This window comes from Macadamia integrifolia, chromosome 8, assembly GCF_013358625.1.
Source record: "Macadamia integrifolia cultivar HAES 741 chromosome 8, SCU_Mint_v3, whole genome shotgun sequence".
NCBI lineage: Eukaryota > Viridiplantae > Streptophyta > Magnoliopsida > Proteales > Proteaceae > Macadamia > Macadamia integrifolia.
Window position 1 is genome coordinate 24,822,660 of NC_056564.1, and position 23,937 is coordinate 24,846,596.

Genomic DNA, 23,937 nt, shown 5'->3' on the forward strand with positions numbered 1-23,937 from the left:
GTGCGCGTAGATAGTGATCCTCCGCCTCCTCCTGGAGGGCCAGAATATGTGACAAGGGAGCAGTTCGAAGCCCTCCAGGACAAATATGACCGAATGGCTGAGGCAATGAAGGAGGTCTCCAAAGTTGTCTCTCAGAAGACCGGTGGAGCGCCACAAGGCCCCCGCATCCAGCCTGTGAGAAGACGAGACAAGGACCGAAGCAGTACGGGATCAATAAGGTCCGGTCGTAATCCTCGAAATCGAGCAACGGGGGAAAGTCCCACACCCAGGGGAAGGACGCAGCGTGCGCCGAGGACCGATATGGGGAACCATACCAAGGAGACAAGCCGAGACATGAGGACTCGAGGTTAAAGCAGATGATCTTGGACCTGAAAGACGAGATTAAGAAGGTGGCAGAAAATTAGACGGGAGCCCACGAGCCAGACCTCACTAATGACACGGCTTTAGCTGATGAAGTCATGAGGGACCCGCTCTCGATCGGCTTTCGCTTGCCAAAGTATGACACATACGACAGGTCTGGGGACCCCGTCTATCATCTAAAAGGCTTCAAGGTCGCCATGCAGTTCCATCGAGTCTCAGAAAATATTATATGTCGCGCCCTGCCATTGACGTTCATAGGAGCGGCAAGGCTATGGTATAACCGTCTGCCGACGAAGTCGATCCACAGCTTCAGTGATCTAAGCTACTTCTTCATGAAGGGATTCTCCAGTAGCCAACCCCTTCAGAAGACTACGTTGAATTTGACCAACGTCAAGCAACAGGAAGGAGAGTCACTGTGGAACTACATGAAGCGCTTCCAATAAGAGAAAATCACGATCAGAGGCCTGGACCCGAAAGAAGAGTTCACGGCCCTGCTAGGAGGCGTCAAGGACAAGGAGTTGAAAAGGTCCCTGGCGAAGCATACACCTAGGAATTTGACCGAGCTGAGAGCTCGGTGCGATAAGTACATCCAGATGGAAGAAACCCTCTAGGCCGATGAAGAAGCCGGAAGGAAGGCGGTAAGGAAGAGGCTCTCAAGGGCCGACGACAAACCCTCCGAAGAAGGCAAAAGCCGAAAGTCTGAGTGCAGTCTGGCACCCAGTCCACCAAGGAAGTTCGAGAAATATGCACCCCTGAATCGGAGACGAACGGAGGTACTGATGCAGATAAAGGACTCCCCGGATGCCAGGGCCATGAAGTGGCCAGGAAAGATGGGGCGACACCCCGAGAGACGCAACATGGACAGATATTGCCACTTCCACAGAGACCATGGCCACGACACCGAAGACTGTTGGCACCTCAAGGGGGAGATAGAAGGGATGATCCGAAGGGGATATCTAGGCCGATTTGTAGACCGCGAAAAGGAGGATGCCCAAGACGATAATGACCGTAGGGATAACCGTCGGAGAGATGGCAGAGGTCACTATGAGAGGAGGGGGCCTGGCCGTAGAGGCAATCAGGAATGGCGAAGGGACCAGACACCCGAGGAAGCTGAACATCACCTCCGAGACGAGAATAAGAGCCTAACTAGAGTTATAGCGATCATCTGTGGAGGCCTAGCCACTGGAGAAAGTTCAGTCTCTGCCAGGAAAGCAAAAGCCTACGCAAGAAGCGTACATATGGCAGAATGGCTAAACAAGAAGGCAAGGACGGGGACGGTTATTTCCTTCTCGGATGATGATCTGGAAGGGCTACACACTCCGCACGACGATGCCCTGGTTGTCACCATGACCATAGCGGATTGCAAAGTGAAGAGGATCTTAGTGGATAACGGCAATTCAGCTGATATCCTGTTCCTTGAAGCTTTCCGGAAGATGGGCCTGGATGAGGGAAAGTTAAAGAAAGTCGAACACCCGTTGCAGGGATTCTCCGGCATCCTAGTGAAGGTGGAAGGATCGATTGAGTTGCCAGTAAGAGCCAGCACCGGAGACCGCCAAGTGATGGTCATAATCAACTTCCTGGTAGTAGGCATTACCTCGGCATACAACGCCATACTAGGGAGGGTCGGTTTGAACCTACTAAAGGCTGTCGTCTCCACACCCCATCTTTAGATGAAATTCCCAACCAAGAACGGTGTCGGGGAATGCCGAGGCGATCAGGAGGCATCCAGGAGGTGCTACGCCACCACCTTGTGGGGAAAGGAAAAGGCGGGCAAGGCGCTCCCGATAGAGGATCTACGCGATGATTCCAGTTACCAACGGGGGGAACCCGTTGAGGATCTGGTACAAGTTGAGGCCGAGGAGGGGGATAATGCTTGGCAATTTAAGATCGGGGCTACAATGCCAAGGCAACAAGAAGAAAAACTCGTCTCATTCCTCCAAAACAACTCTGACGTCTTTGCCTGGTCGGCTTCAGACATGCCTGGAATAGACCGAGGGGTAATAAAGCATCATCTGAATGTTAACCCGATGTGGAAGCCGGTGCAACAGAAGAAGAGAACTTTCACCCCCGAAAGACAGTAGAAAATAGATGAAGAGGTAGAGAAGTTGCTGAAGGTCCGGTTCATCCGCGAGATCCAGTACCCGGAGTGGATATCCAACGTAGTGATGGTCCCGAAGGCAAATGGAAAGTGGAGAATCTGCATCGACTTCACTGACCTGAATAAGGCCTGCCCGAAGGACGCATACCCCTTGCCAAAGATAGACCTCCTCATTGATGCCACGGCAGGATACGAGGCGCTGAGCTTCATGGATGCATACTCGGGGTATAATCAGATCAAGATGTCAGAGGCTGACGTCCCAAAAACTTCCTTCGTGACCGAGGGAGGACTGTACTGCTATGAAGTCATGCCCTTCGGGCTAAAAAATGCAGGGGCCACCTATCAAAGGTTGGTGAATAAAATCTTCAAGGGGATGATCGGCAAAACCATGGAGGTGTATGTGGACGATATGCTCGTAAAAATCCTGAAGGTGGAACGACACATCCAAGACTTAGAAGAGGCGTTCCAAGTGCTGAGGCGGTACGGCATGAAGCTGAACCCAGCAAAGTGTGCATTCAGAGTAGCCTCGGGAAAGCTTCTTGGCTTCATTGTCTCGGAGAGGGGAATTGAAGCCAACCCGGTGAAAATACAAGCCATTCGGGATATGAGGTCACCCCAAAATGTGAAGCAAGTCCAGGAGCTAACAGGTCGGGTCGCCGCCCTCGGGCGATTCATGTCTTGGTCGGTAGACAGGTGCCTCCCCTTCTTCAAAGCACTAAAGGGAACCAAAAAGTTCGAATGGACGGAGGAGTGCGAAAAGTCCTTTGAACAATTGAAGGAGTACCTGGCCGCACCCCCGCTGCTGACGAAGCCGAACACCGGGGATACCTTGCAGCTATACCTTACTATATCAGCAGTGGCGATAAGCGCAGTACTGACGAAGGAAGAAGGAAGGCAACAACAACCAATATACTATGTCAGCCAAACCCTTCTAGATGCCGAAACAAGATACAGAAAGGCAGAGAAAGTGGTGTATGCCCTAGTGATAGTGGCAAGAAAGCTAAGGCCATATTTTCAATCACATACGGTATGCGTACTCACAGACCAGCCCCTGAAGAAGATACTACAGCGGCCGAATATGTCCGGTCGCCTGGTAAACTGGGCCATAGAGTTGGGAGAATTTGACATCCAGTACAAACCGAGAACTGCAATTAAAGCACAGGCACTCGCAGACTTCATCGCCGAGACGACGCTCCCTGGGGACCCCCAGGAGTTTGCCGAGAACCGAGGAGAAAAGGCTTGGACATTGTACATGGATGGCGCTTCCAATAGCGCAGGAAGCGGCACAGGAATCATGCTAGTTAGCCCCGAGGGTTTCAAGATAGAATACGCCTTACGGTTTGACTTCGATGCCTCCAACAATGAAGCAGAATACGAAACGTTAATAACCGGAATTAATCTGGCTCGGGCTTTGATGGTGAAAGAGCTGGTGGTGCATAGTGACTCACAGCTCGTGATACGACAGGTGAATGGAGACTATGAAGCCAAAGAACAAAGGATGGCTGAGTACTTGAAGACGGTGCGAGAAAGAATATCAGCCTTCAAGGAATTTTAGGTAAGGCAGGTGTCACGAGAAGAGAATGCTAGTGCAGACGCACTGTCACAGCTGGCCACCTCCAACTTCGCAGATCTTGGACGATCGGTATATTTCGAAGTACTATCACAGCCAAGTACCGAAAAACCCCAAGAGGTATTACCTGTAGGCGAACACGGCCAAAGCTGGATGGATGCCATAACCGAATACCTCAAGGAAGGAAAGCTCCCAGAGAATAGGGACAAGGCAAGGAAAGTACGAATGAGGTCAGCACGCTTCCTTCTGAAGGACGAGACACTGTACAAAATAGGGTTCACCAAGCCGTACCTCAAGTGTCTGGACCCCGTCGAAGGTGAGTACGCACTCCGAGAAGTGCATGAGGGGATATGCGGCCAACACCTGGGAGCCCGGGCCTTGGCACATAAAGTGCTAAGGCAGGGTCTGTATTGGCCGACAATGAGGAAGGACGCAGAATCATTAGTCAAGAAGTGCGCCAAGTGCCAGGTGTTCGCCCCCGTTCCCAGGTTACACTCTACCGAGCTCTCATCTCTATCGAGCCCAATACCATTCGCCATGTGGGGAATCGACATCCTAGGCCCATTCCCCTTGGCCACGAGACAAAAGAAATTTGTTGTGGTGGTGGTAGACTACTTCACGAAATGGGTAGAAGCCGAAGCACTGGCGACGATAACCGAAAAGAACGTATGGGACTTCTTCCAAAGGGCGATAGTCTATAGATTTGGAATCCCTCGGGTTGTGATAACGGGCAATGGAACTCATTTCGCCAATCTGACCTTCGGCTTGTTCTGTGATGCCCTCGGCATTGACCACAGGAAAACATCTGTCGGTTATCCACCAACCAACGGGCAGACAGAGGTAACCAACTGTACACTGCTTCAAGGAATAAAGAAGAGACTGGATGATGCCAAAGGACTATGGGCAGACGAGTTACACCACATCCTCTAGGCCTACCGGACAACGGAGAGATCGGCAACCCGAGAAACACCCTTTATTTTAACTTACGGTACTGAAGCTGTACTTCCAGTAGAGATAGGGGCCATAACCCATCGGATTCAGTACTACAATGAAGAGGAAAACGATGGAGGGCTCCAAGCGAATTTAGACCTCTTGGCTGAAGTCAGGGACACCTCGTAAGAAAGGATGGCAGCTTACCAACAGAGGGTTGCGAGGCACTACAACACCAAAGTTCGAAAGAACGAGTTCAGAATGGGTGACCTCGTCCTCAGAAGGACTGAAGTATCAGACCCGAGACATCAAGGGAAGCTAGCTCTAAATTGGGAAGGTCCCTACAGAGTCTCAAGGGTAATACGACCAGGGTCCTATCACCTGGAGACTACGGGAGGAGAAAGGGTACCCCGATCGTGGAACTCTGAGAACTTAAGAAAATTCAATCAGTAGAAGTAGCAAGCACATTTGTTTTGTGTAATTTTTGCTCTTATGCACTTAAGTTGTAATTCCTCATCCTAAACTCTGGAGGATCTTATTTATGGAAAATAAGAAAGCTAGTTTACGGCAATTGAGAGGAATTCTCTTGTTTGGTGACTTTAACTCTACTGAACGGATACAGCCGAAGGTCCTCACCTCGGTCGGGGGCTCAGGCAAAGGCCGAGCCGAGCTGATCGAAGGTCCTCACCTCAGTCAGGGGCTCAGGTAAAGGCCGAGCCGAGCTGACCGAAGGTCCCCACCTCGGTCAGGGGCTCAGGCAAAGGCCGAGCCAAGATGACTGAAGGTCCTCACCACCTCGGTCGGGGGCTCAGGCAAAGGCTGAGCCGAGCTGACCGAAGGTCCTCACCTCGGTCGGGGGCTCAGGCAAAGGCTGAGCCGAGCTGACCGAAGGTCCTCACCTCGATCGGGGGCTCAAGCAAAGGCCGAGCCAAGCTGACCGAAGGTCCTCACCTCAGTCGAGGGCTCAGGAAAAGGCCGAGCCGAGCTGACCGAAGGTCCTCACCTCGATCGGGGGCTCAGGCAAAGGTTGAGCCGAGCTGACCAAAGGTCCTCACCTCGGTCGGGGGCTCAGGCAAAGGCCGAGCCAGCTGACCAAAGGTCCTCACCTCGATCGGGGGCTCAGGCAAAGGCCGAGCCAGCTGACCGAAGGTCCTCACCTCGGTCGGGGGCTCAGGCCAATGGCCGAGGGACTTGACCGAAGGTCCCCAATTTGGTAGGGAGTGACGACGATCGAGGGATCTACCCTCGGTCATTAGATCTTCGAATCAATACCAGAATTTAAGAGATCCTTCGACCGAAGCTGAGGGGGAACACTTGGTGAAAACCAGTTAAAGATCCCTCAAGTCTATAGCCCTTGGAGTCGGGAAACCTATTGGGTAAGCCGAGGGAGCGAGGTTGAGCCGTGCTAAAGTGGACGTACAGATCCCTAGGCTGCCAACAATGGGTTTCGGCTTCTCACGCCTACCTATGGGCTAAAGACCAACTTACCCGAAAGAACATGAAAAAGTGAGACGAAGCAAACGAAAAGAAATGCATTCATTGATAAGGCCCGAAGGCCGAGATTACATAAGAAGGCCCGAAGGCCGAGACGACATAAGATGGCCCGTAGGCCGTGGTTACACAAGAAGGCCCGAAGGTCGAGATTACAAGAAGCCCGAAGGCTCATAAAAAACAAAGCTGTCTGAGCTGAGACCCGGGGTGACTTTAAGGGGCATCTGTCGGGTTCACGACCTCTTCTTCTGCATGGTGGGTCTCCTGATCTGAACCTCCATGGCCAGGAGTTGGAGGGACCTCTCGTTGCAGCTGAACCTCACCCTCCTCGCTGCAGCCTCCGCCGTCGGCATCGGCAACCTCGGTGGCTGATGGGGCCGCCTCAATATCCTCCTCTTCGAAGATGAGCCCGCTGTCCTCGAAGGAGACCCCTGGGTAACGCTCGAGGACCCAGTCTCGGACCTCGATCGTGTCCATTGTGAACCCAGGGACGATGGCACATTTGATCTCTTCCCGAAAGTCCTCGGAGGACCTATACTTCTCGACCCCTCGAGCCTCGGCCTCCTGAACCCTTGCCTTCGTCTAAGACTTCAGCTCCGCGAGCTCCCGCTCTCATTCCCTGCGGGCGAGGAGGAGATCCGTCTCCAAGTGCTCCACCTTCTCGAGTAGGACCGAACGTTCATTCTCCAGGTCTACCTTCTCCCGTTCGACGACCTTGAGGTCTCGGCACATAGCTTCAGCCCGAGCCACCAGTTGACCCATTTGATTGTGTGCCTACATGAGACACTGAAGGTCAGAATGCTTGGTTGAAAAATAAAACAAGGATTAGGGGACCGAAGCTTACCCTGGCCATGAAGATGCAAGCGTTTGTTATCATAGCCGCCGTCCCTTGCCGTTGAGCCTCGGCGGCGTCTCGGGGAAGATTGCCCTTCATAACCAGCTCATGGGCAACGCGCCCGACTGCTAGCGTGTCGTCTTCCTTGATCGACCACTAAGGGATAAATCCCACTTCGGCCCTTACGTTCGCCACCCTTGGGCCTCTGAAGTCCGCTATGGGGGAGGGGTCTTGGGTAGGCATGTCATGGCCAGGTGTAGCGAGGGCCTGGACTGCCTCGGTGCTCGGCCCCTCGACTCTAGGCCTCTTCTTCGGGGTCTCGGATCATGGCCCCTTCTTCTCTTTCCGCTTTGGCCTCTGCTGCTGTTGGGCGTCCTGCGCCCTGGCCTCCCTGATTTGAGCTTGCCATCCCGCTGCGGCAACCCTTGCCTCGGCCCTGGAGACTTGCACTGACAAAAAGAAATGAAGGGAGTCAGTACGAAGCACCGACACCCGAGGGAAACAAGCTGAGGCTAGCCCAACTCACCCGGGCTAAGCCCGAATCAGAACAGTATGGCATCGGACTTAAGGCAGTCGGCCTCAACTGGAGGACAAGTTTCTTGCCGCCTCGCCATCGCCAATGACTCCGCGTTTGCCCCGAATAGGGCAAGGGCGGAGTTCACCTCCCTAAGGTCAGGGATATCCTAGACGGTGCCGAAGGGCACCCCCTCGGACGACCTCATGAAGAAGAACTTCTCCTTCCACCCATGGATTGACGTCGGGTAACCACTCAGAAGTTGAAGGTCCTTCCGGGGGCAGAAGTAGTACCAACCTGAAAGCCCCTTGCAGGCCTGAGGGAAGAAGCAGTTGATGAAGAGGGGGAGGGAAAGAGGCCTTTGGGGCCTTGAGAAAAGGACGATGAAGCTGAACAACTGTCGCCACCCGTTCGGCGTCAGCTGGGTCGGACATATCCCATAGTGCAGAAACACTCGGGCGAAGAAGGGATGGAGGGGAAGCCGAAGGCCGGCCTTGAACGCCTCTTTATACAAACACAGCTCCTCGGAGTTCCGATAGCTGGCTCGGTTAGATGGTCTGGGCAGCCGGAGCTCGAAAGCGTCTGAGACACCGAAGGAGGCCCTTAGCTCCTCCAGTTCCGGCTCATCCATCGTGGATACGATGTGGAGAGCCTCCACCTCTAAGGGTTCCTGGGTCTGCGCTCGGGAATCGAGCACCCTCTCCCTAAATCCTGCGCCGTTTGAGCCACCCTCGGACCCAGACGGCGAGGCCACTGACGATGAGTCGCGGGAAGAGGGCGAGTTAGTGGAATCCGAGGACATCCCTCGGACCTCCCCTGGACTCCGACGCCTACGGTTAGACTTCGTCCTCTCGGAGGACGATAGACTGTAGCCCGACGAACAATACATGAACTTACTCTTGGGTGTCGCTGAACTAAGGGAAATTGAGATGAGGGTGAGCTCTTCGAAAGGAACACCGAGACCGAAGGTAAGCTCTCTGAAGGAAAAGGAAAAGTGCCCCACAAATGAACCCTTGCACTTTATAGATGGGGAGAAAAACAGTATGACTACCCAAGCATTAATGGCGCTGCCACGTCAGAGTACTAACCCTCGAGGTTTGCGCCCGAATGGACCTGACCGAAGGTCCCCCTCTCGGTTGGGAGTTCGACCAAAGTCGAATAGACTTGACCGAAGGGCCTCACCTCGGTTGGGAGTTCGGCCAAAGCCTAACAGACTTGACCGAGGGTCCCCCTCTCGGTTGGGAGTTCGGCCAAAGCCGAACAGACCTGACTGAGGGTCCCTCTCTCGGTTGGGAGTTCAGCCAAAGCCGAGTGGACCTGACCGAAGGTCCCCCTCTCGGTTGGGAGTTCGGCCAAAGCCGAACAGACCTGACCGAGGGTCCCCCTCTCGGTTGGGAGTTCAGCCAAAGCCGAACAGACCTGACCGAGGGTCCCCCTCTCGGTTGGGAGTTCGGCCAAAGCCGAACAGACCTGACCTAGGGTCCCTCTCTCGGTTGGGAGTTCGGCCAAAGCCGAACAGACCTGACCGAAGGTCTCCCTCTCGGTTGGGAGTTCGGCCAAAGCCGAATGGACCTGACCGAAGGTCCCCCTCTCGAGTGGGAGTTCGGCCAAAGCCGAACGGACCTGACCGAAGGCCCCCACCTGGGCTGGGGGCTCAGAGCAAGGCCGAGCCGAACTCACCTGGCCGAAGGTCTTCACCTCGGCTGGGGGCTCAGGGCAAGGCCGAGCAAACCAGACCGAAGGTCCCCACCTCGGTCGGACGCTTGTGTAAGGCCGGGTCGAGCTGGCCGAAGGTCTTTACCTTGGCTGACCGCAGGCCTCGGTTGCAAGCTGAGGCTAAACCCGAAGGAATAAGGCCGAGGGCAAAAAAAAAAAAAAAGGAAAAATTTGGTTACTCCCACAGGAAGAGTCTCCTAGCGGGAGTAAGGGGGCTCCTGATACGGCCAAATCGATCGCTCAGTAGGGTAAGGACACGCGTCGCCCACCAGATAGGGATTGCAAGGACTCTACCATGTAACCTGCGTGAAGAGAATATTCCCCACCAACCGAGGATAGGACGTCTTCGAGTGGAACTCTAAGAGGGAAGAAGGTGGACCCGAGAAGGACTCTTGGAAGGAAAGGGAAAACCCTAAACCCTAAGAGCTATATAAGAGGGCCCGAGAGGAAGGAAGGAGGTAAGCATCAATACCCACACCATTACTCCTATACAAAAACTGTGCGGCCAATCCCTAACTTGAGCGTCGGAAGACTAACCCGGACAAAGCTCCGGGCCTTTGCCGTCTGTGCTTGTGTAGGTCAGCTCATACAGATTTTTGGCAGCAACACAGTTCAAATTTGATGGACCCGATCCAATCACAAGTCAACAACTGTTCCCCCACCCCGATGTTGACTATCAGTCAAAGCTGGGACCGGCATATTTGTCCAGTTTCTCATCTCAGCTTTAGTTGAAAAAAAAAAAAAAAAAAAATAAAAGCGGAAATATACCCTATTTTTGAGAAAAAAAAAGGTAGAAGCTATTTTTTTTTGGTGGAACAGTAGAAGCTGTTTGTAATTTGATTGGAACAGTTGGTAAATGAACTTCAAACGACAATTTTACCCTTCAATTTTTGTTGTTGTTTTCAGTTTAAAAGAGGGAAAGAGCCATTTCGCAGATGGAAACGACTTCTTATCCAATGGCTTCTCTCCCTACAAAAATCCCTTTCTCTGCTCTGTTTATCCTTCTGGTTTTTTCCTCATTTTTCCTGTTTGGGATCCAAGGAGCTGCACAGAGAGAGTTTGATTACTTTGCTTTAGCTCTCCAATGGCCTGGAACTTATTGTCAGAGGACTCACCATTGCTGCTCCTCCAATGCATGTTGTAGGGGGTAATTTCTTTTCCTTTGAAGTTTGGTGGGAGCTCGTTTTGATTTTACTTGTTCGTTCTATTTCTTTGTTGATTTCTTTTTGTTTATCTTTTTTTGTTCTTTTTTTTTTCATTGACTGTTTTTCGGGTGATGAAATTCACTTAGTAGTTTGCGGAAGTGGATTGGTTTTGTTGTCGTTTGGCAGGTTTTGCGGTAGGGTGATGAAATTCACCCTTGCCCTTCTCTCTTGTTTATCCTTTTCTTAATTATTTTTTCAACCCTTTTTTTTAAAGAGTTCTTTATCTGTATTTTCTCATTTTCTTCTTCTTATTATTGTTAATTTCTTGGTTGTGAGGGTTGCTGAATATTCAGATAAGTGCATGAGCAATGTTGGGGATTTGATATTATAATGATGAAGCCGTTTTACTTGATTTCTGTTTTGGTCTCCACTGATCAGAATTAATTTTTATACTTCAGTCTAATTGCATGAGCTTATTAAAGCTAGATATTTGGTATCCTCTTTGCTCCTTTATGACTTAAGTAAAATTTTCATTTTGTTACTATTAGTTTATCTGTTCATACAACTGCAACAACTGTTTGCATGTCCATTTCTGACAATTCTCGTCTCTTCTACTGCAAAGTTGTGTCATTGATCAATTGAAAATTTCCATCTTAAATTTCCCTTCGCTCTGGCATAAGGAAAACATTCATTATGTGTTCTGTTAAGCCTGTTCTATATCTCTTACATTAGAAATTTATAGAACAATTAAATAAGGATGCTGCTCCACCTAAGAAACTAGGACCAATTGATTTGAAGTGGATTCATTATGATTCCCATGCTTCCAAATAATTTAGGACTGTGATTTCATAAATTTTGATTTTCTATTTGAATTATCTAATGTTGTGAGAAAGATCATATATAAACCCCACCAACCTCCCCCCCCCCACCCCCAAAAAAAAAAAAAAAAAAAAAAAAACTAAGCCTTATCCTAACTTAATGGGGGGTTAGCTACAAGGATCCATGCAAAACAAAGTAGGGAAAACTGAGTTCCAAATAGAAAAGGAATAATGAAGAAAAGAAGAAAGTAAGAAATGGAAGAGAGATGAACGTAAGAGGAAAGAGACACAACCGAACAAGTCAGGAGAAACTCAGATAAATGGGATCATCTACATGGATATCTTGCCCTCCAATAGGCTCTATCTGAGGTCATACTTGGGACAAGACCTACACTATGTATGTCATTCCTCATAACTTCTCCTATGGTCATTTTAGGCATGCCTCTAGTTCTTTTAGCTCCTTCAATCTTTAGTAGATCACTCCTCTTTACTAGGGTGTCCCTAGGCCTCTGTTGAACATGACCATACCACCTCAAACGACTTTCTCGGAGATTGTCATTAATCTAGGCAACTCCCAAATCAGCTCTAATACGATCAATCATGGATACTTTCTCTCTTTTAATTGCAGCTCTTTGTCTCTCCGTAAATGCTTTTAATAACCGACCGTTGTCTCCTCTATCTTTGACAAATTTTTCCTTAGCCTCCTCTTCTATCCTATTTAAAATTGAGATCCCTTTTCTTATATTTTCCCTAAAGCACTTTATTTGCTCTTTAAAAATTTTGGCATTTCTTTTGGCATGCCAATTTTTGCTTTGAACATCACATTTGACCTTCTAACACAATTATCTCATATAGGGGAGGTGTATTGTTAGGAATAAAATTGGGGTTTCCATGGCAATCCAAGATTTAAGTACCCATACTCTTTGGGGTGGTGGGGGGGTGGTTAATGTTTCTTGGATGGCTTGTCAAGGAATCAGCTCAAATATCTTTTGCCTTGCATTCTTGTTTGGAACTCAAATTTTGTGGACATGTTTTTGATATCATCATCTATTTGTCTACTTAGTTTAAGTGCAACTTTCTATATGGATGTAAAAATCTAGAAAATTTGTTTAGAATCCAATTTTTACAATTTTTTTGGCTACTTCAGTTTAAACCTTAAAAATGCAAAGGTAAAAATCTGACACTGTGGGCCAACATAGGAGATGGGACTAAAGTTAGAGACATGACTAATCCAAGGGTGTTCACTAGCATGATTTTAACGATTGGGTAACGCAATCTAAAAATTCGGATTGTGGATCTCAGAAGCAAGCAAGCCTAATGTTCAAATCTGTGATTAGATCGGAGATAAAAGAAGCAACTATGTTGTTAAGGGAAGAAATTAGATTGATGGAATGAGAGGAAAAAGAGATGAGAATGATCTGCTTGGGAGGAAGAAGAGAGAAGAAGAGAACAAAAGAAGAGAGAAAAAATCAGGTATATGATACTTGTTGGATTGAATGAAACACCCAAGAGGGGGTGTGAATTGGGTGTGAACTTCCTATTGGGTAAACCTTAAACTTTTCGAGGTAATCTAAAGTTTAGGTTGATTGAATACTGTTAATCAAATTGGATCGAACTGGGTCTTGACCTGGTTTGTTTGTGGGTCGCCCACTTGGGTAATTATAGACCCACTAGGATTGGGAACCTTAAGAGGCCAGAACTTTATAAATAAGTGGTTTGGTCACAACAAAGCAAGTTTTTTTTTACCTAATCTCAAGAACTCTCTTTCTCCCTATTCTCTTCTGTCCCTCCCAATTGAGAGTGTGTCTTTAAGGATCTCCATTGTAATCCTTGTATTTGGAGGGTGAAACTTTGCGTAGTGAGATCACCATAATCCTTCGTTTTTCATTGTTCGTGCTGATCGACGCGTAGTGCAACCCAATCCATTACGCTACGTGGAAAGCTACATTAAGGTAAACCTAGATACCTGTTTACTTTCCGTTTTACATTCATCTGAGCTTTTTTTTTTTTTGGTTGCGTTGCGCATCGTCGTACATAATCGAACATGGTTGCACCTTACCAAGCTTTGCTGCAGCCGCACCGCCCCATGGAATCCATCGCCACGACCGTTTTTCTTACTTCGTGTGCATCGCAGCAGCAATAGTAGCGGCAGTTGCTGCTGATCTCGCATTCCATATTGATTGCTTTTTTGTGTGCCCCGACTATCCGCACAGCCCCAGGCCGTGTTCCTTGCTTCGTAAGAAATAAAAAAAATTGTTTTACTCCCTTGCCTCGTGGTTCTACTCCTTGCACTTGCTGCAAGCAGCGATGGGTGTTTGGCCCTTGATCCTTATGTTTGCGCACTTTGCAGCCTTGTATGGCATCAGTTCTGTACGCATTTCGTGCTCATAGCAGCAATAATGCACAGCTGCTGCTGTAAGTCCCAACAGCTGCAAGGCACACACAATGTTGCAGGGTGCAGCGCCCTCTTCCGCGAGGCTACCTGTTTCCATAGCTGTTTGGAGAGAGCTGCAGATGGGTTCTGCTTCTCTCTTCTTCATGGGAGATTTTTTGGGAAGAAGAACGGGCTCATTAAAGTTATTTAAGAAAAAAATAAAATAAATAAACAACAATTTCTTATTCAGAACAAAAAATTTGTTGGGAGATTTTTTGCAAAGCATAACAGCATAGTTATTAAGGCGTCGCAAGGCGCTGGAAAGGCGACGGCTAGGAGCTGAGGCGTTATTGGGAGCATAAGGCAGTACTACGCATTACTGATTGCACTTAAGGTGACCACCTTAAGGGATGAGGCGCTATAAGGCGTCTATGGGAAAGTTTACGTATGAGAAGCATGGGATTAAGAGTATATAAATAAAAAAAAACCTCAACAATAAAAGAAAAAACAAATCACAAATCGTAAATCGCGCAAGAAGGGTTTAGGCCTTTTTGAGAGAACCAGGCACCGACTGCACCTTCCTCCAGATTTTGCTCCGGCCACATCTACACTCCACCGGCGGAGGTGGCACTCCTCTGGAGAGCCTTCCTTAGACCAAGGCAGCTCTGATAAGGTACTTTTTTTTTGCATCTTTTCATCTTCTTTCTTCATCTTTCTCTTATGATTTTTCTTCTTCTTCTTTCTCTTCTATTTTTTTTCGCTTTTCATCTTGTTTCTTCTTCTTTCTCTTCTGGTTTTCCTTCTTCTTTCCCCTCTATTTTTCGTTTTTCATCTTCTTTCTTCTGTCTAAGACCCAGTGAACGTCCATTGAAGCTGGTATTGGTCTCTGAAACTTCTCTTGGAAGTCTTACTTATGCCTACTGCATAGGATGGAATGGAATGCAGATTACATACTACAAAATAAAGTATAGTTTAGGATCTTAGGTACATATCTATGTACTTTGGCAAGGGTGGTCTATATCCCTGTCCTGCCATCAGGTTCAGCCCAATTTTGAAGGACAAAACCACCCCATTGAGAGCCCCACTCGATCAAGACTTGGCCTGTTCTGATGGCTTTTTCTTTATATTTATAATTTTTTTTTATAATTATATAATTATATTTTTTTGGATGAATAATATACATTTATATTATATGCAATGAATTATGATGATGATTGATGAGATGAACTTCATTTATTCACTATATTAATTTGTTATTTTGATGAATATCTTACATTGGTATTAAGTATGAACCTTTAATCTTTATTTAGCATATGAGTAGTATAATATAATTTTTAATATGCCATTTAAGCCAAATAAAATGGTTACATAAAAAAAACACTAGAACACTTTATGCGATAAGGCGACTCCTTATGCCCGCCCTATCGCCAAAGTGCCCCAAAAGACCGTTAAATGCCTTGGTCGCCTCACCGCCTTAATAACTATGCATAACAAGCCCATTTAAGTAAAGAAAAAAAAATTTTTTTTTTTTGGGTGAATAATAAATTCATTACCAAGAGAAAGAAATAAGGCGTAGTATACAACTTGAGGGAAAAAAGAGGGAAAATCTAAAACCTATAAGGGGGTAATAGGCCTCAAGGGGGGAGAGAAGAGAGGGAAAGACCCCAGGAGATAACAATGAGCCTATTCCTTGGGGAGTCACGAACAGGCCTACAAGGGAGAAAATGGAGCTTAGTGCTAACATCAAAGAAGATGACCTTCCAAATCTTATCAGAAGATCAAGAGTTGGAGGTCCATCTTCGGAGATTATGCTCCATCTAATGTGATTGATTGTCGCATAAAAGGCAAGCTTCCCAGCCGAGTCACAGTAAGAGGATCCACTAAAGGTCATATCCATCCAATCCGTTCCCTAGAGAGGGGCAGAGGGGTTGTCTTATCAGGCCAACACTAAGAAAGGGTTTTTCCAAACCGAGGAGGAAAAGGGGCAAGAGAAGAAAAGGTGATCAAAGTCCTCATAGCCATTCCAGCAGAAGCAACAAGAGGAAGAAGGGATAGGAATGTGACGAAAGCGATGGAAGGAGAGGGTTTGGAGGCAGTTGGCGATAGCTCTCCTAGCGGTAAAGCTATGCCTAGGGATGTGACCTTTAAACCAGACTGCTTTGTGCCAGAGGATAAGGGGGGAGAGCGGATAAAGTTCCAAGCATACGAAGTGGAGAAGGAACCCGAAGGAGAGGGAGACCAAATTTATTAAGAGGGCAAGGTTGAGAGGAGGGGAGGGGGGAGAGAGTTCTATAAGGAAGTTAGGAGAGTAGGGAAAGGGGGGGACCAGGAGCCATTGGAAATGATGGAAGCAACTAAAGAGGATTTAGGAAGACCTGAGGGCGCCCCTTACTTCTTCATAACATGCTTTACGCATTGGATATTCAGCATAATATACTTTCAGTTTCTGCATTATTACCTTCAAGATATTCTTTCCATATAGATGGTTGCACTTGAGTTTTATTTGAGTGGTACTATAGTTGGACATGAATCTTTAATTGATGGATTCCTTAAATTATATTTAATTAATTTTGCTTCATCTATTTCTTATGTAGTATAAGTGATAATTCCGATTCTATTACATGACATGCTAAACTGGGACATATAGGGCCAGACAGGATGGCTAGGTTAGCTAGAGCAGGGCCTTTCAGGCTCACTCGCTAAAGTTAAACCTCCTTATGTGCGAGCCCTATCTAGCTGGTAAGGCTCATTGGAAGCCTTTTGGAAAGGCAGTTCAAGCTACCCAACCTCTAGAACTTGTCCAGTCAGACATTTGTGGACCTATGAATGTAAAGGCATGCCATGACACCTCTTATTTTCTCACATTCATTAATGATTATTCGTGATACAGTTATGTGTATCTGATCGCTCATCTCTATGAGGCATTAGATTGCTTCAAATGTTTCATGGCAGAGGTTGAGAATCAGTTAAGCAAGAGCTTAAAAACTCTGAGCACTGATTGAGGACGCGAGTATCTATCTAACCAGTTTAAAGATTGTGTGAGGACTGAGATGGGGATTTGCAAGAAATTGACCATTCTTTATACTCTGTAGCAAAATGGCATAGTGGAGAGGAGAAATAGGACACTCTTAGATATGGTTTGGTCGATGATGGTGCAAGCCAACCTCCCAATATCTTTCTTGGTGGATGCTCTTTTGATTGCAACCTACATCCTTAATCGGGTGCCTTCACAGTTGGTTCCTTTGAACCCCTATGAGTTATGGAAGGGCGCAAAGCCTAACTTGGGGCATATGCGACCATAGGGATCAACAAGTTATGTTCATAACAGCTCCCATAAGTTTGGGAAGCTTGAACCTAGAGCTAGGAAACACAAATTTATAAGATATTTCAATAGTTGGAAGGGTTATGTTATGTACGATGAACACCCTGATGGAGGAATGATTGAGATAGAGTCACGCGATGTTGATTTAATTAAGACAGACTTTCCTAGCATTAGTGACGCCAGTAGGGATCTCAGCCTCTTTGAGATAGAGGACGAGGAAAGCGTCTCACCTACTATTGGCGAGGGTGGAGAATCAACTTATCCTGTAATCTCCAGAGAAAGTGAGGCTGATCATTAGCCTAGTGGCAATGTACCAACTAGTGGGGGTGTACCACTAGATCATCAGGATTCCCTTACTGTAGGAGCACTCGTGGGCACATTCCCCGTTGTCATTTTGAGATTGAAGGGGAAGCTCTCATTGTGCCCTTGTGGCACACTCGAAATAGGGTCAGTGGAGGGGGGAATCCCTATTGTGCCCCTGCGGCACACTTATTCTAACACTCCCCCTCAAGTTGGTGAATAAATATCACACATGCCTAACTTGACTAAACAAAAGTGAAACATCTTCGCAGCTAAACCCTTAGTGAATATATTGGCTAACTGATCTTCAGACTTCACAAATGATACACAAATCAAGCCAACATCCAACTTCTCTTTGATGAAGTGTCTGCCAATCTTCACATGTTTGGTATGCTCATCTAATCTTCACATGTTTGGTATGCTCATGTTTACTAGATTATAGGCATTACTAATAGCAGCCTTGTTATCACAGAAGAGCATTATAGGAAGACGAACTGGCACACCAATATCATCTAAGAGTGTGCGTAACCACAACAACTCACAAATCCCTTGTGCTATAGCATGAAACTTTGCTTCAACACTAGAACAAGGTACCACATTTTGCTTTTTTGCTCTGCCATGTGACAAGATTTTGACCCATAAAGGTATAACAACCTGAGATGGACTTTCTGTCAGGAGATCCAACCCAATCAGCATCTGTATAGGCTTAAACTCTGAGATGATTATGAGGAGATAAAAGAATCCTTTTCTTGAAGCAGATTTCAAGTACCTTAGGATACATAGGACTACTTACATATGGAAGGAATAGGGATCATGCATAAAATGACTCACTAAATTGACAGTCACAACAATATCAGGTTGAGTATGAGAGAGAGAGAGATCAATTTGCTTACCAACCGTTGGTAACTCCCTTTGTCAACATATTCACCCTCTTTTTCTTTGAGTCGTGTACTAGCTTCCATAGGTGTATCAGAAGGACGACAACATAATAAACCAATCTCTGGCAATAGATCAAGGATGTGCTTCCTCTGGGATAGAAAAATGCCTTTAGAAGATGGAGCAACTTCAATCCCAATAAAGTATTTTAGCTTCCCAAGATCCTTTATTTCTCTTAGCTTCCCAAGATCCTTTATTTCAAACTCTCGACCAAGAAACAAGGTTTAAAATCTCGTTTCGTTTCAGTAACTAGGTGGGTTCATGACCACCGAAATACCAAAATTTCGGCGAGGTTTCGGCCGAAACAATGTATTTTTTGTTTTTTTGTTTTGGTTGGCTGTTTCAGTGGTCAAACGGTGGTATTTTGACCTGAAACTTGGGGGATAGCTTATTTTAAGGTTAATAAACATGCTAAGAACATAAAAATGAAAAAAAATATTAGAACATGATATTGTTTTAGAGTTGTACCTTTGTTTGGCATCAACCGTCGAACTGTTCTGGAAATTGTACGTACTTCATTGCTAGAACAAGATATAATATGATAGTAAAACAAATAAATAATGCATTTAAGCCATGGTCAAACATACATCAACATTAATTAGCTAATACTTAGAGTATTAGAGTAGTATACTATGCGACTCCCTAATCCACAAGTCCCAACTAAAGTCAAACATTGAACATGTAACTTACATAACAGTACAAGTGCACAACAGTAATCATAATGACTATGTAGTATCTACTATCTACTGGAAAGAACTATGACGGCTTAGCTGGATTTCATGCTCAGTACGAAAGAAATGACGTGCATTTTCCTCTAACTATGCCACAAATGCATGCCACGTCATAGTATGAGAGAATAATCGAACGTAGTCCTCCACAGCTGCTAAAAAGACTGAGTCATCTACATACTGAAGGTAACCTATCCGAGGGTACGTATCACCACCATAGTATGAAGAAGAATCCGCCATTAAGTTACTGTCAACTGATGGATCAGGCAATGTGTACGGGTTGGATGGGACCGCTGGGTATGAGAATAAAGTGTCCACAAAGCCACTACCATGTGACTGGGTCTGGAAGCCATAGTCAGAACTACTACTAGGAATGGATGAACAAGATGTATGCCCCATCCCAGTGAATTGACCATAAGGTCCATGATAGTGCGACCAGATGCTCCCTCCAGTAAATGATGGGACATGCCATTGCCCACTCCCTCTACTCTCGCTGTCCGGATGACTATCCCCTCCACTCAAACTCATTCCACCAATAGAAGTAGATAGCCTATCAATGTCCATACAATCTCGTTGCCCTTCACCGAATCAGCGACGAGGCCCTTTACTGTAACTTGAACTCCTCCCTCCACCTGATGGACGTGCACTATGATGAGAATCTTGTGTGGCATACTCAAAGTGACTCTCCTCAGTGAATCGCACTGGCTTTGGCTATGGATCGACCTGCCCATACTGCTCTCGAACTCCTTCAAATCTATCACCACCACTTCCCCCATCACCACCATCACCATCATCATTGTCATCACCATCACTGTCACCACCATCATCAGCCTCTTCATCACCGTCACCATCACCATCATACCATCACCATGTGTCTGTCTGAGTCTGGGTGTGGGTATGACCACCCAATGAAATGGACCAATCCTCTTCGTCATCATCATCCTTACCAGGTGCAGGCTCGAATGGTCAAGGGGTCTGTGAATGTATCCTTCCATCTGACACCATATAATCATCAACATCGACTGCCATTTCTCGCACTAGATATGGGTCCGGCCTACCTCCCGGCTGATCCATTAATGGCTCGCCTCTATCCCTCACCCAATCCATTAGGGGATCCTCATCATCTGAGTCGATCTGGAAAATATCAGCCAGTTCGATCTGGCCCCTATCATTATCCTGACCCATGCTTATGTGGTGCATCCTCAATCTCATATTATAATGCACATGCACCAAGTCATTCAGACGTTGTGAACCAAATCGATTCCGCCTCTTCGAATGGCTGAGTGAAAATGTGCTCCAATTTCTCTCACAACCAGATGCAGAACATGTTTGGGAGAGTACTTTGATGGCAATCTTCCGCACCCCCCATACAACACCCACCATTCAGCTGCATTATAAGTTACAACAAGTGCACAAGATTATTTATGTTCCAAAACACTTAACACTTGTATAAGTAACATACTAAAATTTGGATTTCATACCAAGATCAGTATTCTTACGACCCTTATATGCGGTGGGAGACCCGAAGCTGCCTAATGCATCCCTGAATTCTTTCGTCTATAATAAATTTACAAATAGGACCCTAGTTAACAATCATTGTACTGAAATTTAGATTCCTATAGTATAATAGTAATAGTAGTACAAAACTAACCTCAGTATTGGCTTTGGCTTGTAGATCGGGGTTTGATTGTAACTTGGCAACCACCTGCTTCACTGCTTCTAGAAGATCTGAATCCAATGCAAGTCTCTTACTGTACTGATACCTAGGGTTTAAATAGTATGCTGAAATGTGACAAAACATATTATTGTCAATGTGAACATTAATGCATTTTTATATCACATAAAACAATGTATTTAGCTTTGCTTACCAGCCTTATGCAACAGATGCGAAAGCTGGTGCTTCCAACAGTCTTCTATTATTTTCACAAATTTCCTACTTCCACGTGGGTTGGCAACATAGACATTTTCCTTCGTCATTGCAATAGCAGCATACAGGCTTGGCAAGGTGGGAGTGTTTTCCCTTCAAAATAGCCTCCTTGAACCGAAATAACCGAAATCTGTCTCGTCGAGATGGAGTATTTATGATAAAGGAATTGTACCGTTTCGGTGAGCTACCGAAATGGTACCGAAATTTCGACCGAAACTTTGCATACATCTTATTTCGTATATAGTTTTGTTTTGGTAAAAAAAAAAAAAAAAACACTAAAATTCCAAAATTTCGGTGAGATTTCGAACTATGCCAAGAAAGTCCTTGAGTCGACCAATCTCAACACTGTCATTCCCTGTAACCATAATTTCATCTATATAGACGATGAGAATAGTAATTTTATCACTAGACCTCTTTATAAACAATGTGTAGCCAATATTGCTTTACTTATACCCCACTGATGTTTTCGCCTTGTGAAATCTCCCAAACCACGGTCTAGGTGACTACTTCAAACTATAGAAAGCACGCTTCAACTTACAAACCTTGCCCTGAGTTCCCTTACTAATTACTATAGAAACCTGGTGGAATATCCATATATACTTCCTCATTGAACTCCCTATGGAGAAAGCATTCTTGACATCAAATTATTGGAGATCCTATCCTAGGTTCACAACATATAAGAGCAACACTCTCACAGAGGTCTGTTTGGCAACTGATGCAAACGTCTCCTAGTAGTCAATGCCATATATCTGAGTGAATCCTATAGCCACAAGTCTTGCCTTGTACCTATCTATAGAGCCATCTATCTTCTGCTTCACTACATACACCCACTTACAACCAACTGGTTTTTTCCAGGAGGAAGAGTCACAAGTTCTCATGCAGGGTTCTTTTTTAGGCATCCATTTCTTCCACCATTGCGGCCTTCCATTTTCCATCTGCAAGAGCTTCATGCCAATTATGGGGAACATGAGTAGAAGAAAGAGAAGACACAAAAGCACGATAGGAGGAAGAAAGAAAATCATATGAAACAACATGGGATATGGGGTGTTGAGTGCAAGTCCTAGTGCCTTTTCTAAGAGCAATAGGTTCGTCAGAAGAAGAAATTATACCTGTCACAATAGGCCTTGTTGGCTCTGGATCCAAGTCTGGTGAGGGGATGTGTAAAAGTGTTGTAGTGGTCTCAAGTTGCTTATTTCTGGTGTGACCCCTACGATAGACTTGAAGAGTTGAATTATCAATCTTTCTTTGAAGTTCCCCAATAGTATTCTGCACGGGAGTTAACTCACCATAGGCAGGAATAGTGGTCTCAATCTCCCCTTGAGATGGAATAGTGGTTTCATCAATAGTCTCTGTCCCCTTAACTTGATATCAGAGATGGTAGATACACTGGAGGTGGAGCAAGAAATTTCAGAGTCGTTTCTTCACTGTCAATACCGGACCCCCTTAACAGATGGCAAGGAATAATAGCCAACAAATTCGTGGAACATAACATCCATGGTGACTATGGTACCATTAGTAGGAGGATGGCAGCACTTGTATCCTTTCTGAGTAGGTGAATAACCCATAAAAATGCCCTTAATGCTATGAGGTTCCAATTTACCTGGTGATTGGTTATCCCTAGCATAGCAAGCACACCCTAGTAGGCAGTAGTCGGGAATCAAGAACCCTAGTAGGCAGTAGTCGGAACAACATCACTCCAACACTGAGATGGAACCTATTTGGAAAACATCATTGCGTGAGCAGTGTCTAGTAACTGTTTGTTCTTGCATTCAGAAACCCCATTCTGAGCTGGAGTGCCGACGCAGCTAATTTGATGAAGGATCCCATGTTCAGCTGTGTACCTTTGAAACTGACCCTCCATATATTCATTACCATTATTACTACGTTGAATTTTCAGAGTAGCATTAAACTGAGTTTGAATCATCTTGTGGAAGCGTTGAAAGCAATTGAACACCTCACTTTTATACTGCATCATGTACACTCATGTTGTGCGAGAGTAACAATCAATAAAGGTCACAAACCAACGTTTACCAAAGATAGGCGTCCGACAAGATGGAACCCACACATCCGAGAGAATTAAATGGAAAAGTTTAGAACTTTTTTTATTTAATGAAAAATAACTAGAATGAGTTTGTTTAACCAGAATACAAGCTTCACAAAAAAAGTCATTCACTAATTGTGGAAATAAAAGAGATAATGTTCCAAGAGGAGGATGTCCCAACTGACAATGCCACTATTGTATATCACAATGTTGCTGATGAGGGATAGTAGAGACCACCTTATACCTTACCACATCCAATCGTCTTCCCTGTTACCAGATCTTGGAAAATGCAATGGAAGAAAAAAAAGGTTAGTTTACAATTCAAATCCCTAGTAAGGCTACTAATAGATAATAGATTAGTAGTAAAGTTAGGGATATGTAAAACTGAATTTAAAGAGAGAGAATTAGAACACTGAATAGAATCCTTTCCAGAGAGAAGATAGGGTGGCATCTGCAACCCTCACTTTTTCTCTACCTAAGGTGTGTAAATTCTGGTGAAAAAGGTTAGAAGAACCAATCATATGATTAGTGGCACTGGAGTCAATGATCCAGGGACTAGAGACTACCGATGCACAATGGCCACCAAACAAGATACCTGAATGAGAAAAGTTGGAACCTGAAGGAGTTGGAGAATTGGCAGGTGATGATGAAGTGGAAGCCTGGAACATACGTCTGAAAGCTTGGAGTTCTTCCTAGGAGAGACCAGTATCAGTTGCAGATGGTTTGTCAGCAGTTTCAGCTTGATGGACCTTGGATTTACAAATGAGCACGTTTAGCTTCAAAATCAGCAGGTTTCCCATTAAGTTTCCAACATATGGATTTGGTATGATAT

At 45.9% G+C, this 23,937-nt stretch overlaps 1 protein-coding gene across 2 annotated transcripts in view; it reads left to right on the forward strand.

Moving 5' to 3' along the window:
* The first annotated feature begins 10,344 nt into the window (after window positions 1-10,344).
* LOC122085891 (ribonuclease 2) overlaps window positions 10,345-23,937 on the forward strand; it is a 69,775-nt gene continuing 56,182 nt past the window's right edge. Inside the window, exon 1 of one of the 2 annotated variants that reach the window (XM_042654495.1) lies at window positions 10,345-10,661. In XM_042654495.1, the coding sequence (XP_042510429.1) occupies window positions 10,450-10,661 (212 nt within the window). In that variant the 5' untranslated portion in view covers window positions 10,345-10,449. The remainder of the gene's footprint in view (window positions 10,662-23,937) is intronic. The other variant, XM_042654493.1, reaches the window with a different exon arrangement.